The sequence below is a fragment of the Lissotriton helveticus genome, chromosome 2_2, assembly GCF_964261635.1.
Source record: "Lissotriton helveticus chromosome 2_2, aLisHel1.1, whole genome shotgun sequence".
NCBI classification, from domain to species: domain Eukaryota; kingdom Metazoa; phylum Chordata; class Amphibia; order Caudata; family Salamandridae; genus Lissotriton; species Lissotriton helveticus.
In genome coordinates, this window is record NC_136060.1 from 485,543,736 (window position 1) to 485,560,679 (window position 16,944).

The window sequence follows — 16,944 nt, forward strand, 5'->3', positions numbered from 1 at the left end:
CTTTCTGAGCATTGCGCCACCCCGTCTCCCTCCCTACCGCATACCCGGCGTGTTGGCTGGTGTGGGTAGCTAGGGCATGAATCTGATAACTTGTTATTTTGTGTTGCAGGTGGAGTTACAGGGAGGCTGAATGGTACATAGGGGTACCCTCTTCAGGAGCCCAATCGGTGTGTATATGCCAAACAACCCCAGGAGTCTTTAAGGGAGGACCCTGGAGGAAAACGACGGTGCCCCTCTAGTCCTTCAGGCAGTTGTAAGCCTGAGCAACCGGGAGCTTGCCTGGACCCTCTCCGCTCCGCCCCAAAAAGGCGTGAGTATAAGGATGGACTGGTGGTCCATGGTATTTAAGGGGGATAATCCTCACTTAAATAGTAGCACCGATTGGATTGGCCACGGTGCAGTTGGCTCATCAGCTGGGCAGGGCAGCTTAGGTCAGTCACCGCTGCCTGCCCTTGGATCACCCGTAAGTTAACCCACCATGTTGGCATAATTCTTGTATGAAATAAACCTGCAGCAAAATGTTTTCCCACAAACAAGTCTCATGTGGTTATTTATTGCAGTGCATGCTTTGTCTCCATATTGGGTTGAGTTCCCTATATTGACACTAATGTGGAGTCAGCCAAAAACACACACCAGACTGACTACTCACCCTGTTTATGCAATAGACTCACATTTTTTTTTTACAAACGAATGACGTCCGATATGTGAACCTGCCTCCCTCCTACAGTGTCCCTAAAGCCAAGGCAAGGTGATAGTTTGTTGCAGAAATAATATTAACCTGTCTTCTGAGGAGGATGTTTTAGAGTTAACATATTTGAGACACTGGAACACACACAGATAAATACATACTTAATAAAACACAGAAAGCACAAACACTCACACATATTAAAACATGTATAGAAGACACACAAAACATCACATATGTCCAAGAACAGAAGATACACAGACGCAATTATAACAAATATGGTTATACATATACAATAAACACAGTCATGCGAACACAAAACGTACAAGAACTCACACCAGCACGTATGCAGACTCACAAACATGCACAGGAGATTGCAGGCACACCAATAAACACACACAGAGCGGCACTAGAACACAGGCAGGCACACACATGCTATCAAATTTACAGTATGGGCATATAAATATTCCATGCATCTCTCTTTAGCACCAGGGAGCACACCACCCAAGCAGTAGCTGTAGTATTTTTTAGGTCTCGCCTTTTCCATTCCGAAGGAATGGGAAATGGCGAGAATTCAAGTGCTCGAAATACCCGTGAAACCACAGGTTTTTTCGTGCGGTTTTCATCGAGTTCACGTGGCCACAGGCACGCGCTTTTGGGCCATAAACTCCCCCTCCCCAGCCAGCTTCCCCCAGGCCGTAGCAGCACTCCTCCCACACCTTTGAAGTGAAGCTTAGCTTCACTTCATAGGCCCCTGCTGCTTCACACCCGCCGTGTCGCATTTCTCCTCCCCCTCCTCTGCCTTCCCTCCGTCTTGTTTTGTTAGGCATCGGGATGTGCCCAGGATCACATAATGTTGATATGACGCTAGGACTCGAACCTCGCTCCCCAAGTCGCAAGAAGGCAGCTCTGGCCACATCTCCCCCTTTCTTTTCAGCTTTTAACACAAGCTTTTAATCCAGGCCGTAGCAGCACTCCTCACTGCATTGAAGCCTCAACAATTAGTACACGTTCTGTTCTTTTAGTTCTTTCTTCAAGCTATTAAGACCAAGGCCCCCCAAAAAACCATCTTCGGAGGCTGTGCATAGTTAATCGATTTTTGCTGCGTTTTCGAATAAATTCGGATCACAGCATTGTATTGTTAGGTCTTGCCTAAATAGGCTGCTTCGTCAGTCCAATGTCTTTAAATAAATACATACGTATATTTGCATATCGAGGGACTTTTTGTCAGGCCTCTTCATCCACAAGTGTCATTCACATGTTGCATCCACCTGCCACAACCTAGAGCATGGGGCAATCTGTCAGCTCACTTCAACCATTGGCTCACTTTAATGTGACGTCATTTTGCTCTTGAAAATGTGTACATTCTCCTAAAAAGTGTTCACTTCACTTCCAGAGCTGGTAAGCTAATCTTTACTTACAATATTTGTTTTTAGTTTTTATTTATTTTAGCGTGATGTCCTATTAAATTTTTTTTTTTAAAGAAGTTAAAAATTAAAACAATGGGCATCCTACAGCCCTACAACTTTGCCAACGCTTGTTTTTCGTACCACAGCTTAGCCGTTTGTATTGAGTTGGTGAAATATCATGAAGTAGCTATCGATATGCATGGTGAAGGTTTACATGTAGTTGTGTCCTCTGATAGAAACGTGCTTAATTTGAGCCGGAGGGTGCCAGTAGGGCCCATCGTTACTCATTGTTAGGTCCAGCACTTATTTTCCTCACGAGTCATTTCCCACGAACAAGAGAAGGAAAAACAACAAAAGGAAAGACTGAGGAAAAGAAAGACGGGAAACTGTCACAACGGGAGAAAGCATGAACCTGCACGTGTGAGATAAGGGGGCAGGGAGTGCAGTTGGTTAAAGAGCCATGAGATGGGTTCCAGACTACGCAGCTTTGGTGTTTGGTGCGCAGACCTTTAATAGCGCTTGCTGCGGGCTTCTGAGCACATGGGCACCGGCCCTCGTTCTTTTATAGATTAAGCACGAAACTGACAAAGCAAATAGGCTTGATATTTTTAATAAGTGAAAGCTGCTTCACACCCGCCGTGTCGCATTTCTCCTCCCCCCTCCCCTTCTCTGCCTTCCCTCCGTCTTGTTTTGTTAGGCATCGGGATGTGCCCAGGATCACATAATGTTGATATGACGCTAGGACTCGAACCTCGCTCCCCAAGTCGCAAGAAGGCAGCTCTGGCCACATCTCCCCCTTTCTTTTCAGCTTTTAACACAAGCTTTTAATTAAGTCTAACACTTACTAAAACTATCGAGGAAGCGACAGAAGCATTTCGGATCTGGGCCCATCCTAACCACCAGGCTGAACTCTCATTGCGTTTCCAATTTTCATGACTTATTTTTTTTTGTTTCTCTTCCATCACTCCGAGGTGAAGTTTTAACACTTTGTAAAACTACTCAATAAAATGCACTCACAGGCTCACTTTGTCGTCAAAAGAGTGGAAAATAACTATTTTCTTAAAGCAGTGATAAAGTGGACAAGGTCACAGGCAGACATCACACAAAGCACAATTGTGAAACTCCTGCTGCTATCGCAGCTAAACTGCTTAATTTGGAACACGAGGAGTTAGGATCCAATCCCAGCCTTGTTGGCACTTGTGTGAAAATTCGCGTGATTCTAGGTATATAACCCTCCCTGTGCCTTAATAAGTAAAATGCCATTGTACTTAAGTAAAATGTAATGATTGTGTAATGTAAATCCCCACTTGTACGTTTTTTTTTTTAACTTCTCCTGGCGCTCTTGTAATGAAAAGTGATTTGTCGGGTACCTATAGCAACGCAATATAAATACCAGTGGGTAAAGTAATGTTTCCCCTTGTCGTTTCGACGAGGTCTGCGCGAGTAAAATGAGCCCTAAACAGGCAGGATCTACGTGAAAGTTGTGTGAAAATTTTGGGTGGTGGAAAGGATGGCCGTATACGCTAAATGACTGCAAGCCGTGCTCTCGGTTAGGCCCATTGTTCCCGGGTGGTAGCAGGGGGGCTGCGTTTTCAATACCTTGACCACTATTTTGGGACATCAGCTTTTTCCCCTGTCGTTTGTTGCTGGCCTTCGCTGCACCCGCCCGCCACTGCCCAGCAGGCATTTCCATACTTTACAAATGGCAACTACACCCCGCTGTATATTTTCGCCAGCTTCAGCCTGTTAATTTCCTTCTCAAAACGCCAACTCCCGCCCAACTTCCGTCCCCTTCTTCTCTCAAGACTTCACAGGAACGCCCAGGCCAGAGGAGGGTGAAACCTGAACAAACATTCCCTTCTCTGAAGTACTCGGGGAACTGGCCGGAAGCCAGAATCTGCCTCAACAAACACGCTTCCCTCTGTGCTGTTGCCGTGCACGATCAATCCACAGGCCTTGGTGCATTCAGATCTTGGGGGCAGAGAGAGGTTTCTGTAAGGTAATCCAAAGAGGGGTTTCTGTGGCACCTGGCAGGAGAAGGTGTGGGTGATGTGTATTCTAGGGCAATGGTACTCTCTGAAGGCAATGCTCCCTATCTGCAGATCTTGCGGCCCTCCAAACTAACCCACGTGACTGATGGAACTTGTTCCCACGTTCCCTGTCCTCGAGGCTCCCTAGATGAATTAGAGGATGAATGGTCACTGAACCGTATATAGACAGTCAGGTGTGGTGAGGTAGATAGATGGTATTTATATTTTGAAACAAGAGCGGATCGGATCCCTTTTGTATCACTCACTCTCTGTCAAAAACCATCCGACACTGAATAACTCATGTTAGAGTAAAGAAAATCTCAACCTTCCCTTCCATGCACCCCACAGTCTTGACACTGGACACTGTTTCATATAAAAATGTCAAGTTTATTAAAAATGTGTAAATCTAGTTGTACCTTCCCCCCCCCCCCCGCCCCTCCCCCCTCCAGAATGACGAAGAGGAAATTGTGACATCTCTAGTGAAGATCTGTTTTGATCAGTAGCATATACTCTCAGGGTGGTTGGATCAGATACAATCTTTTTGAATCAAGGAAACTGAGCAGAAGATCTGAGAGGTTAGTTCCCTCATGACATCTGTCTTCTAGCGGCTACTCGCGTAGAAAACAACCAGACATTCCCATGCCCCACTTTTCAGCACAACACACTGCAATAAAAACAAGCATTTGCCACGCAATAGGTCTCGTTTTTTTTTTTTTCCGTGAAACTGGCATAGCGCTCAATTGGCCATAAGACCGGCATCTCCGCGCTTTTGTTTGACCGGGAATAACATCTGTGTTGTGTTTGCGGTAGGAAACCTTTCTCATGCTCGCTTCGCCTGTCCTCTGTGTTTGGGCTGACATTTGACTCAGTGGTGCCTCTAAGATGCCTGCAGGGTGTGTCTCCATGCATTGTCCCGCTATTTCCTTCGTCCATCTTTGTTTCATGGGTGTTGCACATCTACACAGCAATTGCAGCAGAATATCACGCTATCGCCACCGTGATCAATATCTGTGGTATTTCACGCCCAAGCTTACAGTAGTGAAACGAGTACAGGGAAATACGTATTTTTTTTTTGCTTGCTTGTGTTTTTTTTTTCAAGTGACTAGGAAGCGGTAGGAACCGCAGACTGACAGCCGGCGCAAACCGAGGAAACTCTCTGTCACACACGCATAACTCATGTGCACTAAAATAGTTTATAGCGCTGCCTCCTGAAAAGGGCAACTCGTTAATTCAGCACAGCAAAGTGGCACGGAAAGCTACGTACACTATTGTCTTTTTTTGTTGTTTTTTTAAACGCCCATGGAGTTAAAACTAACCACTTGAAATAAATATCAAATACGTTCAGCAATTATTCTCTTTGTGCATAAGCATCGAGTAAGCCATTGGTACTCGTTTCATGACCTGGGGAGGGTGAAGATGTAGGTCAGTCTTGTTCAAGGCTAGTTCGACTTATGGCATGTGATGTCAGCCTTCTCCATCGGACAATGGTGCACCCTTTCTCCTCCAGCAACTCGTTACTGCTTTTTACACTCTCATGAGCCCCTTTTCCGTTGTGTTCCCTTCTCTCTTCTACTATTCCTGTGTCCTCTCACACATGCAGGTTATGTGTCCCCGTCCTGTCACTGTTTCTTCCCTTTCTCTCTACTTGCGACCCTCTCTTCAGTCGCTCCCCATGTCATAGGTCGCTTTTGAGGATTTCTCTGGAGTGCTTTATAGTGAGTACATGATGATGATTATGTAAGTCCAGGTACCAAGGGTGGAGTTAAGAGCCGAATTGGACTAACTGTGTAGGCGGAGTTGAGTCGCAAAAATATGTTGCCTCCTGCCATTATAAATTACAATCACTTTTATTTAAGTATTAATTATTTAAAAAAATTAAAAGCCATTGTTATTTGTAATATCAATACATCTAAGTCACGTCAATACAAAACATGTGGCATTACAAATGCTAAAAGTGTCACATTTGCTAAAGTTAAAAGTATTGGCATTGTAAATCACAAAACATAAATATAAAATGTCATTTACAAAACCAATAGCTCCAACTTTCCTACTGCGAGACCTATTGGCAACGCCAGTGCTTGTTTTTACTTACTTCCCTTCTTCTGTAAGTTTAGAATGTATCTGTTTGTATCTTTTATGTTATTCATAAAGTGCTTCATGAAGTGCTTCTGTAATGTAACTGGTTTTATTGTAAAGCGCTTTGACACCTTCAGGTAAAGTTTGTGCTGTATAAGAACAAATAATAAATCAATCCCTGGGAGGCCCCACCCGTCCTCCTCCTCCCTGCTGTACATTGTATTCTCAATTACTGTTGCCTGCGTATATTCCCCTCACTCTGTCTGCCTCATTCACATACCAAGCATTTACAATGCATTAGGTCTCCCATTTGCGAAGATTGAGCTATTGGCATTGTGAATGACAATGCCTTTTTATTTATGTGTTGGTTTTCAAAACAGATCATTAAAAGGCATTGTCATTTACTATGGCAGTAGCTTAAACTCTCGCAAATGGGAGACCTGTTGTATTGCAAATGCTTAGAAGATTAAGCAGTCAGCAAATTACTTTTTTCACTCTTTTAGGTAGGTTGTTGACTAGGATTTGTACATCATTTTCACAGATATGAAAATACGTAATTTCTGACGCACTTTCAAATACTGATAAATATAATCTTTACATGGGATTATATACCTCCATCTATACAGTCTAAGGATATTGGAAGTCACTGTGATCTTGCATGACCCTTTAGGGGCACAAGGATGCACGTCTATTGCCTTACTAAGGGCATGGGAAGTTCAGGCTCAATAGCTGTATAATGTACCTGGTTAGGAGTGCATTATACCTTATAGTGAGGCACAGCTATAAAGTCACCCAATGTCTTCACCTGGTTTGACAAGCCACATCGGTCCCATTTCCTGCCCGAGAGCGACGACAGAGGGGTGTGCCATTATGTGCAGACTTACAGCAGTCAAATGACAGGGATTGTCTCTCCTGCTCTGTAGTTTGTATCCATGCCAATGATAGGCCTCCTTCCTCCCTGGGGTGAGGTCTCAGAAGAATGTCTCATACACATTCGCACCAACTGTAGATGGAGCTGTAATGTTACTATTCACTATTAATAAACAGCAGTAAGTGAGTAGTGATAACATTTTCTCTACAGGGGTGTTCTGACATCAAAATGATATATATATATATATACTATATATTATCTACTGGCGGTCGCCTGTAGATAGTTATAGTTAGGACCTATTTTCCATAGGAAAAGCGTTTTTTGTTTTCATAATAACTTTGGTGCCGGATGACGAATCTTTGCAAAATTTTCCAAACAGGTAGGGCATTCTGGTCAGCTTCCGTCTTAAAAGTTTCGGGGTGATTCGGCAAGCGGGGACCGAGAAAAAAGGAGGGTCCTGAAACGTGTTTTCTCCATGTTATTTTCTACAGGAAACTTTAGACCAGGCTACAGCTCGAAGTGCTGAACGTAATTACACCAAATTTGGCAAAAAGGTCGCCCTTGGTTCAGAAAGATACCTTTTTGTTAAATGGCGTAAATCCGTTCAGTAGTTGCTGAGAAAATCAAAAAATAAAAGTTTCGATATATAGAGGGTCGGTGAATCCGTGAACCCTCCCGTCCATGAGCTTTATTCTAATTGGCTGTCAACACTCCAAACCAGGAAGTGTTGGCAGGCATATTGTGATTCGATAGAACCGAGTCATAAGGAAACAGAAAAACAAACGCATAAAACAAGAATAGGGGGCAGGGTAGAAGCACCATGACACCCTCACAAGGACCCCCGAGGCCAAAAAAAGCATTTTTTTTTTTAATCGGCAAAAGTCACGGAGGATCTGCGGATCCTGCTGCGAAAATAAAAAAAACAAAGCGCGGGCTTCCGTGCTTTGTTATTATTTAGGTCCGGGCGGGCCAAGTCCCGGGGGCATGCTATATTGTGATTGTGGGGGCCCACGGGCGCCCGCACAGCCCCAGGGACCACCACCCCCCAGGGCTTTCCTTAAATATTTGCGCGGGGCACACGGCCCCACGCAGCCCCGGGGACCGCCACACCCGGGGCTCATTTTTAAAATGGGTGGGGGGCCTCCAAGGCCCTCCTAAGTCCCGGGGACCGCTACCCCCGGGGCTTATCTTAAATATTTGCGGGGGGCACATGGTCCTTCCACAGCCTCAGGGACCACCACCCCCCCCGGGGTTTTTTTTTTTTAAAGAACCTGTGTGGGGGGGCTCAAGCGCCCCCACACGCCCCGGGGACCGCCACCTCCCCGGGGCACTAATTATGTAAATTCGGGGACCACCACCACCCCTCAGGGCCAGCTCCTGCAGTGTTCCAGGGTGCCCACCCCTGGGACACTGCTGTTTGCAATGACAGGGCGGGAGCCGCGCGGCTCCCACCCTGTCATTGCAAACTGCTTTGCTTCATTGAAGCGAGAGCAGAGAAACCTGCTCTCTCTTCAATGAAGCAAAGCAGATTGCTTTTCCACACGGGGAGCTGCATGTTAGCATCTCCCCATGTGGAAAAGCAATGCCGGCTCCTGCTGGACGCGGGGGGACTGTGAGGGCATTGGGGCTCCCCCCCACGGTCCCCAACGGATACGGTCTGCCCCAGGGGATGGGGTGCCGGGGCTAGAACTGGCCCGGGAGGGGGGCCACATAGCCCCCCTCCCCAAAATTAAAAATTACAAAATAAGGGCCGGCCCCGGGAATGGGGTCCCCGGGTCCAATAGAGGCCTTAGGAGGGGGGGGCCACGCAACCCCCTCCATAAAAAAAAATGTGCCCATGCCCCGGGGAATGGGGTCCCCAGGGCCGGAATTGGCCACGGGAGGGAGGCCTACGCTGCCCCCTTCCCGTTCATTGTTTTTTAATAAAAGGGATCAGGCCCTGGGGGATAAAAAATAAGACCCCAATCGTGCCGGAGGCCCCGCCCCCTCCCAGCAACACTCTTCAAACGCGCCCTGGGGTGCTTACTGGAGGTACCTGGTGGCCTAATAGGACCCCAGGGAACCTCAAGATTCAAGGGGACTTAATCCCCCACCTTAAAACGCACCACGGGTGCGTTTGCACAGTGGTGAAGGGAAGGGGCGGGCCTGAGGTGACATATGTGCAAACACGCCCTGTGGTGCGTTTCAAGGTAGGGAATTAATTAATCCCCCAACTTACAACGCCCCAGGGGGCGTGTTTGCAGAGTCGTGGAGAAAGGCGAATGGCCTTTGTCTACCTCTCACCAATCCCACTGCGTGGGGCTTACTAGAGGTAAAAGGTGGGCTAGTTGGCCCCTAAAGGACCCCCAACAGTGAAGGGGACTTAATTTCCCATCCAAGAGCGTGGCAGGGAGCGCGTTTGTAGAGTGGTGGGCAAAGTGAGCGTATCCTGGTACGAGTACTTACCAATGCTGCTGTGTGGGACTGACTGGAGGTAATAGTTTGGGAAGTTGCCCCCCAAGGATGTCCTTGAGGGTCAACTACCCCTCTTGTTACCTCCAGTAAGTCCCACACTGTGGGATTGCCAAAACGTCTACGGAGGCCATGGCCCCCTTTCTCTACCACTCTGCAAACGTGCCTCGTGGCAGACTACGGGATGGGGGATGAAGTCCTATTTAGTCCTGAGGGAGTTTGGGGGCCAAGAATCCCTGCTGGTAGCTCCTGTAAGTTTAACACAGCGGAATTCCTGAGCGATGGTTGGACGCCCAGCACTCTTTCTCCACCACTCTGCAAATGCGACTACTAGTTAAAGTAGCATATTTCTGTACCTCTGACTTAGAGGTAGTTTTATTCCCCCTGCCCTGTTATGTACTAGAGCCTTACAGAGGAGGTCATGGTAATCACAGGAGTACCCCAACGCATAGTGTTCCCTAGTGTATGTAGTTGTTTTCACTGTATTCGAAGTGTCTTTTAGCATTGCACTGGCTCTAGGCCTGGTTAGTCAGAGTCCGTTACCACCAGTGCCCGTCTGAAAAGTTGTGGGCACAGGATGATTTTGCAACAAGGCCTATTTCTGCTCCTCTGTTGGTTCTTTCTGCACATCTCTTCTTATTCCTGCACTTTTCTTCATCTTTTTGGACTTCTGTTGTCTCTTTCTGCATTTGTCTTGCTTCTTTCTGCGCTTTTCTTCCTCTTTCTTCACATGTCCTACCTTTGTAGGCATAGTTAGAAATTAGCATTTAAAAAACCTTTGAAATTCACTGAAAAAAACATAAGTTTCAGGCACGTTATAGTTAGAAATTAGCATTTAAAAAACCTTAGAAATTCACTGAAAAAAACATAGGTTTCAGGGACATTATAGTCAGTTGAAGATTTCACTCGTATAAAACCATAGAAATTCGGCCTTTATAGTAAGTAGACCTAACTATAACTCGCGCCCCCGCAATGCACTGCTGATGACGTCACATATTACATCACTCATGACATGCTCAGCTACATCACCCATGACATCACTTATGACATCTCAAATTACATCACTGATGACATCACTGATTACATCATCGACATGATCATCTGATGCACCTCCTCATATCCTAATAAAATCTTTCATACACCCACTCTAAAATACAGACCACCAATATCGAAACCATAGACAGAGCAATAGCAGTTAGTACATACCTGCTCAGTGATTCATACATCTACACACGCATCCACCCACTAACCTATACAGTCACTCATACACACAGTCATTCATCTATACAGCCACTGATACATTCACTCATAAACCCATATAGACATTCACACACTGCCACTCACCCAAAGTGTTACTCATACATCTGGTCAGTCATGCAAAGAAACTATCATACACCCATTTCCTTGCTTATACAGTCATACACACACCACCACACTGTTTTATAGAGATACTAACACATACTTACTCTCTTAAACAATCACTCATAGAAACACACACTCATCTATACATACTCTTGCAAACACTCTCTCACATTTAGTCATTTATTCCCTCCAACACTCACATATAATGTTTTAAAACATGTTGTTACTCACACATGCACCACTGATACATCCATGTACTCACCAACACACCCATACACACACTCACCCACACATACAGATGTTTCCATATGCACTCTTGAGCCTATACACACAGTAAAACAACTACTCACATATCTATGCACAGAGTCATACACACCCCCACCCACCAACAAAGACACTCAGCCACCCATACAGATACTCATACAACCAATAAATAACCCATATAGACACTCATGTAGCTACTCACCAAGCCATGCAGCCGCTTACACACTAAATAAAGACATTCACATTATTTAGTCTCTAAACCATGCATTCAGTAAGACACATTTAATCACTGACTTATACAGTGAGTTGTACACCTACTAAATCATCCATTCAGACACTCATACCCCCACTCATACTTCAATACACCTTGGCACAGTAGAAGTCAATCATAGAAGAAATACATTCTCCTGATTATGTTTTTTAAAATCTCCTTTTCCTCTTCTTAACCCCTTCGGGGCTGATCAGCTCGTCATGGGCGTAACCTGCGCTACGCGGATGACGAGCTGAGCTCGTCACGTAACGCGTTTTTTTTTAAAATCGCAGCGCGCAGCGGGAAAACCGCTTGCGCGCATGCGGTTAAATGTTGCCATGTATGATAATCTGAAAACCTGAAAGCAATGGCTGTGTAAGTAAAGAATCAAGCAGAATACAAGCGACTGTGCTCTTAATGGAATTTAAACTTTTTATGTAAAGTTAGGAACTTTTGTATTTCCAGTTCTAATTTCAGATATATGTTTGAAACTCTTTAAGAGCAGTAGCCCTCAAACAGTGGGCCACTAGCTCACAATGCCCTTTTCAATTTCATGTTCGAATTCGAAAGCATTTTAAAACCATCCAAACACACCAATCCAAGATGGCGTCTGAAGTCAACGCCCCCCTAGCCCCGCCCCCCCCCCAAACCTGGTTCATCGCAAGCTTCCACTTGACGTCCATAATAAAATGTCAATTATAAAACTACAATACAGCGAAAAAAACTGTTCAAAGGGGGTGAAATGCTGTCCGAGTTCTTAATTTCGAAAAGGAGAGACGTAAAGTTTTTTAAGTAATAGCGTCTCAAAAAAGTATTTAAAATATTATACCTTCATACGCAGCGAACCTGACTTATCACCAAATACAGACAACAAACATCCAGTAGTTTGTGACTGGCTCTTGTCCTTCGTCTTTGTCTAGTGCTCCGGAGGTTGAAAGATGGCGGCGCTCAGGAAGGTCCTTGCTGTTCCCCAGGTGAGGCTTTAAGAGTGCGGGGAGACAGGGGAGCTGGAGGGGGTAACGGTGGAGTAGAGAGAGAGACACTGTTCCCCTGGGAGCCCCAGTGTTGAAGAGATTGAGAAGGATAAGGGAAGGAGCCATCGCTAGACCAGCCTGTTGGTCACCTGTGCTGTTGCCTCTGGGGTCCCTGGCCTGCACTCCTGACCTGGGTGACCCGCAGCACTGGCCTCGGTGGCTCTAGTCCTTGCCCTGCACAGGCCTGTAATTATCCTCTGGGAATATTTTATCATTTCACGTTGAGTCCTGGGTTGGAATGCAATGCATTGTGGATGCTGTAGTCTTCGATTATCTTCAGTTGAACCCGACCAAAACACACGAGGAGCGCGATCTTGTGAAACCAAAATCAGATTATAAACATGGGATGGAATTATTTTAATTTGCCGCGGGGTAAATTTCCTGACATTGATCGACAACCTTCTACTAAAAGCGGACTTGGAATAAATAATTGGGGCTGGAACAGGACTGGAAATTTTATAAAAATTGTAAACACTTTAAACAATGCATTACATTTTTGGAAATGCCATTCTTTTAAATTTTGACAGTTTTTAAAATTATTTATTGTGTGCTTTATGGTTTCTGACTAACCAAATAAAGTTTTTTTTTTACGGACTCCCTCCCCCCCTCTACTTCCCACCTCCCACCCACTGGTCCAGCTCTCAAACATAGCTATTGTAATGTGCCTCTGCCAACCACGCTCTCTACATGTGCATCTTAGTCTCTCCCAGCCTGTGCCTTGGGGCCAAACAACTGCAGCAGCGAGCAATCTGTATACAACAATTTTGGGTGTGCCACTGCCAGATCTCTCTTGTTCTTTACGTACTTGCTACTGGCATACGTGTGTCATGGCTGGTTGAAGGTTTGAATGATCAGTGTGCTTACTGCTGTATTGAATATAGCATACATATAACATGCCCTGCTTCCAGTAAGTGTTATGGTGTTCAGAATTTTTTGAAGGGATCTTATGTGCCTGCAGGTGACAAAATTCTAGCTTTGTAAATATTTTAGTGTGCTTTTCCAGTTCTTCTGCCATTCCCCCAGCTCACCTCCACCCTCTGTCCTAGTGGTCCTTGTCGGCCCTTCCCCTCAGGGTGGCCAAACTTTCTGTTATCACTTAAAAGGACACTTTACATACAGGAAGACACTAGAAGCTATGTGTTGGGGAGCAGAAGCACAATGAGTCGTGTAACACATTATTGGGGGTTCGTTCTAAATCTCTCACCTCTGCATTGAGCCATCTTAAAAGATATAATTTCGCCAAAGGTTGATTTTTTTTTTCTCATGTGATTAATATTCATATTGTACATGAGTTTTAATCTCACTGCCCAGAGCACAGGTCTTAAAGCTGCGTGGCGTGCTCCCTTGGGGGTCCATGACTGCATTCCCACATTCAACGTCTGCAAGGAAGGACTCATAAATGAAAATGGCCTGGAAGCGGTTCTCAAGGATGTCTTCTTTCATATGCAGAAGTTAAACTGCATTAAAAAGTGCAACTGTAATCCTGAGTGTACCGTCGCACAGCCAGCGAGTAGGGTGACGCGGTTCAGGGCTAAATTCAATATACTGAATAACTATATAATTTTGCACCTTCAGATAATTGCATACAAAAAAACACGCACAAACAATAACTGAAAAAACAAAGTAAATGAAACTAAATTTTGGAACATATTCTGTCTTACATTATAAACCTCAGTTAGCTAAATCAATCACAGCAGATGTCTGTGTCAGACCAGAGATTTGCTGAATTTAATCCTGTTTTTCACAGTGGGTAATAGTAACTTGAGTATTTATAGAGCTAAAAGTTCTGAGCCTGTGGTAAAAAGCACTCGGACTCCATCAGTTAAAGCATAAATTAGCTCCTCAGCAGCTTTTATAATTGTTCCTTAACCAGTTGCACAGGGTCCAGCATTATGAGTGGCCAATTAAAGCCAGGGTCACTGGAATTATGCGTTGGGCTGACCAAATCATGTGACAGGGTTGACTAAATTATGTGGCACAAAAATGAAAATTGCGTGGCGTTCTACAGCATATTTTGTGATACATTTACTTTGTTATTTTTCATTATTGCATTGAGTAACACTATCTGGGCATATGTTTCACCTCATTAATACCCAAATATAGCAAAAAGCAACAGAAAAGTGACCAGTCAAGCTTTGCAAAGGGCCTTTCACTGTGCGGTGGTACGAAAGGGGGTGGTGATGGACGGAGCATCTGAATCAATCAAACACTCACACCCAGTCAAAAGATCTGGGTTTAATCCATCACCGTTCTTTAGCCTACTCTGGCACCCCAGTTCAGACATGGCTATATGCAAATCAGTCTGACCCTGTGCCTCATGGGAACAGTCCAGCCCGAACTGCCAAGCCATGTCTTCCCTGGACCGGAAACAAGCTTCCGAGGACCGGTTTCTGGCATTCCAGCCGTCTTCAGCCCGGCTTGAATGAATGAATGAATGAATACAGTATTTAATAAAGCGCATGGTGGCCGAACGGCTTCCTGGCGCTGGGGACCTGATCAGAGCTCAGCAGAGGGAACCCAAGGAGGTTTAGGAGGGGAATGCCTGAGAGAAAAGAAAAGTTTTAAGAGCTTTTCGGAAGTGAGTGTAGATGGGAATGGAACGGATAGAGCGAGGGAGACTGTTCCAGAACTGGGGGGCCAGGACTGAGAACCGAGTGCCCCCCGTTCTGGATTTACGGAAGCGAGGGATGTGAAGAAGAGAAAGAGAAGAAGAGCGGAGAGTGCGGACCGGGGCATGAGAAGAAACAAGAGAAGTGATGAACAGGGGCGCAGAACGGAAATTAGCCCGAAAAGCTAAACAGGCCAATTTGAAAAAGGATCTAAAGTGAACTGGAAGCCAATGAAGTGATTTGAGAACCGGGGTGATATGAGAAGATTTGGGAAGGGAAAGAATAAGACGAGCAGCTTGATTTTGAATGGCCTGTAGGCGGCGGGATTCGTAAGCCGGTATGCCCACGTACAAGCCATTCCCATAGTCAAGGCGGGAGATGACCAAGGCCATGACTATGGATTTAAGTGCATCGGTAGAAAAAAAGCGTGACATTTTCCGGATTAAACGAAGAGAGAGAAAGCAGGAAGACACGACAGAGCTGATCTGACTGTGCATGGATAAGTCATGGCTGACTTTAATACCAAGAGTGCGAACAGAAGAGGCGGGCACCAGGGGGGGGCAAAAGAGAGGGGCCAATGTGCAGGGGACCAAGGGTTGGAGGGGCCACCCGTGAGAACAAGTTCCGTCTTGTCTGGATTGAGCTTCAGATGGTTAGCGCTCATCCAGTCAGAGATGAAAACTAGAATGGAGCAGAACTTGGGAAGAGAGTCAGGGGAAGAGGAAAGATCAAAGACGAGCTGGAGGTCATCTGCGTAGTTGTACACCGAGACCCCCAGCTCAAGGAGAGAGGTGATGAGGGGGTTAATGTAAAGATTGAAAAGGAGGGGGGAAAGAGAGGAACCTTGGGGAACACCGCAAGTGACAGGGCGGGGGGGAGCAGAAAAAACGGGGAGATGGACTGCCTGGGACCTGTCCCGCAGGAAGGACGCCAGCCAGGAGAAGGCCGCGCCCCGGATGCCCGCTGCGCTGACACGGTCGAGAAGGATGGAATGGTCAACCGTGTCAAACGCAGCGGACAGATCAAGAAGGACCAGGGCTTGGGGGAGGTTGGAATCGGCCTTCCCCTTGAGCTCGTCCAAGACTGCGAGGACCAACATCTCCGTGGAATGGCCCGGGCGGAATCCCGCCTGGTGAGATGCAAGGAGGCCGTTCTCCTCTATATAAGTGGAGAGGCAGGAAGTGACATGAGCTTCAAGGATCTTGCCGAGGTAGGGAAGAAGAGAAATGGGGCGGAAATTGGAGGGAAGAGAGGGATCTAGGCCAGTTTTTTTTAGGATGGGAAGGACTATAGCGGATTTGAAGGAAGAGGGGACAGATCCAAGAGCCAAAGAGGAATTAAGAAGAGCAAGAGGGGGGGCAGGACAGTTGGTGAAAAGAGTTTTGAGAATGCGTGCTGGCGCGCAATCCGCAGGAGAACCTGACTTGATTTTGACCAAAAGTTTAAAAAATAAATCGGTGGAGATGGGAGGGAAAAGGGCGAAAGGGGAAGAGGGACAGATAGGGGAGCAGGTGGGACGGGGTTGAGGCACTGTGGGAATGTTGGCTTTGATCTTCACGATCTTGTCGATAAAAAAGTCGTCCAAAAAACTGTCCAGCCCGAACTGCCAAGCCATGTCTTCCCTGGACCGGAAACAAGCTTCCGAGGACCGGTTTCTGGCATTCCAGCCGTCTTCAGCCCGGCTTGCTAGAATCCAGTGGCAAAGTGAGCAAGGGACTCACGTCTGAGCATACCCACACCGTTCTTTAGCCCACTCTGCCACCCCAGTTCAGACATGGCTATATGCAAATCAGTCTGACCCTGTGCCTCATGGGAACAGTCCAGCCCGAACTGCCAAGCCATGTCTTCCCTGGACCGGAAACAAGCTTCCGAGGACCGGTTTCTGGCATTCCAGCCGTCTTCA

General features: G+C 46.1%; 1 protein-coding gene across 2 annotated transcripts in view; it reads left to right on the forward strand.

Annotated features, from left to right (window-relative positions):
* Positions 1-12,258: 12,258 nt before the first annotated feature.
* Positions 12,259-16,944, forward strand: part of IDH3B (isocitrate dehydrogenase (NAD(+)) 3 non-catalytic subunit beta) — a 149,500-nt gene continuing 144,814 nt past the window's right edge. Inside the window, exon 1 of one of the 2 annotated variants that reach the window (XM_078678737.1) lies at positions 12,259-12,372. In XM_078678737.1, coding sequence (XP_078534863.1) covers positions 12,337-12,372 — 36 coding nt within the window. In that variant the 5' untranslated portion in view covers positions 12,259-12,336. The remainder of the gene's footprint in view (positions 12,373-16,944) is intronic. The other variant, XM_078678736.1, reaches the window with a different exon arrangement.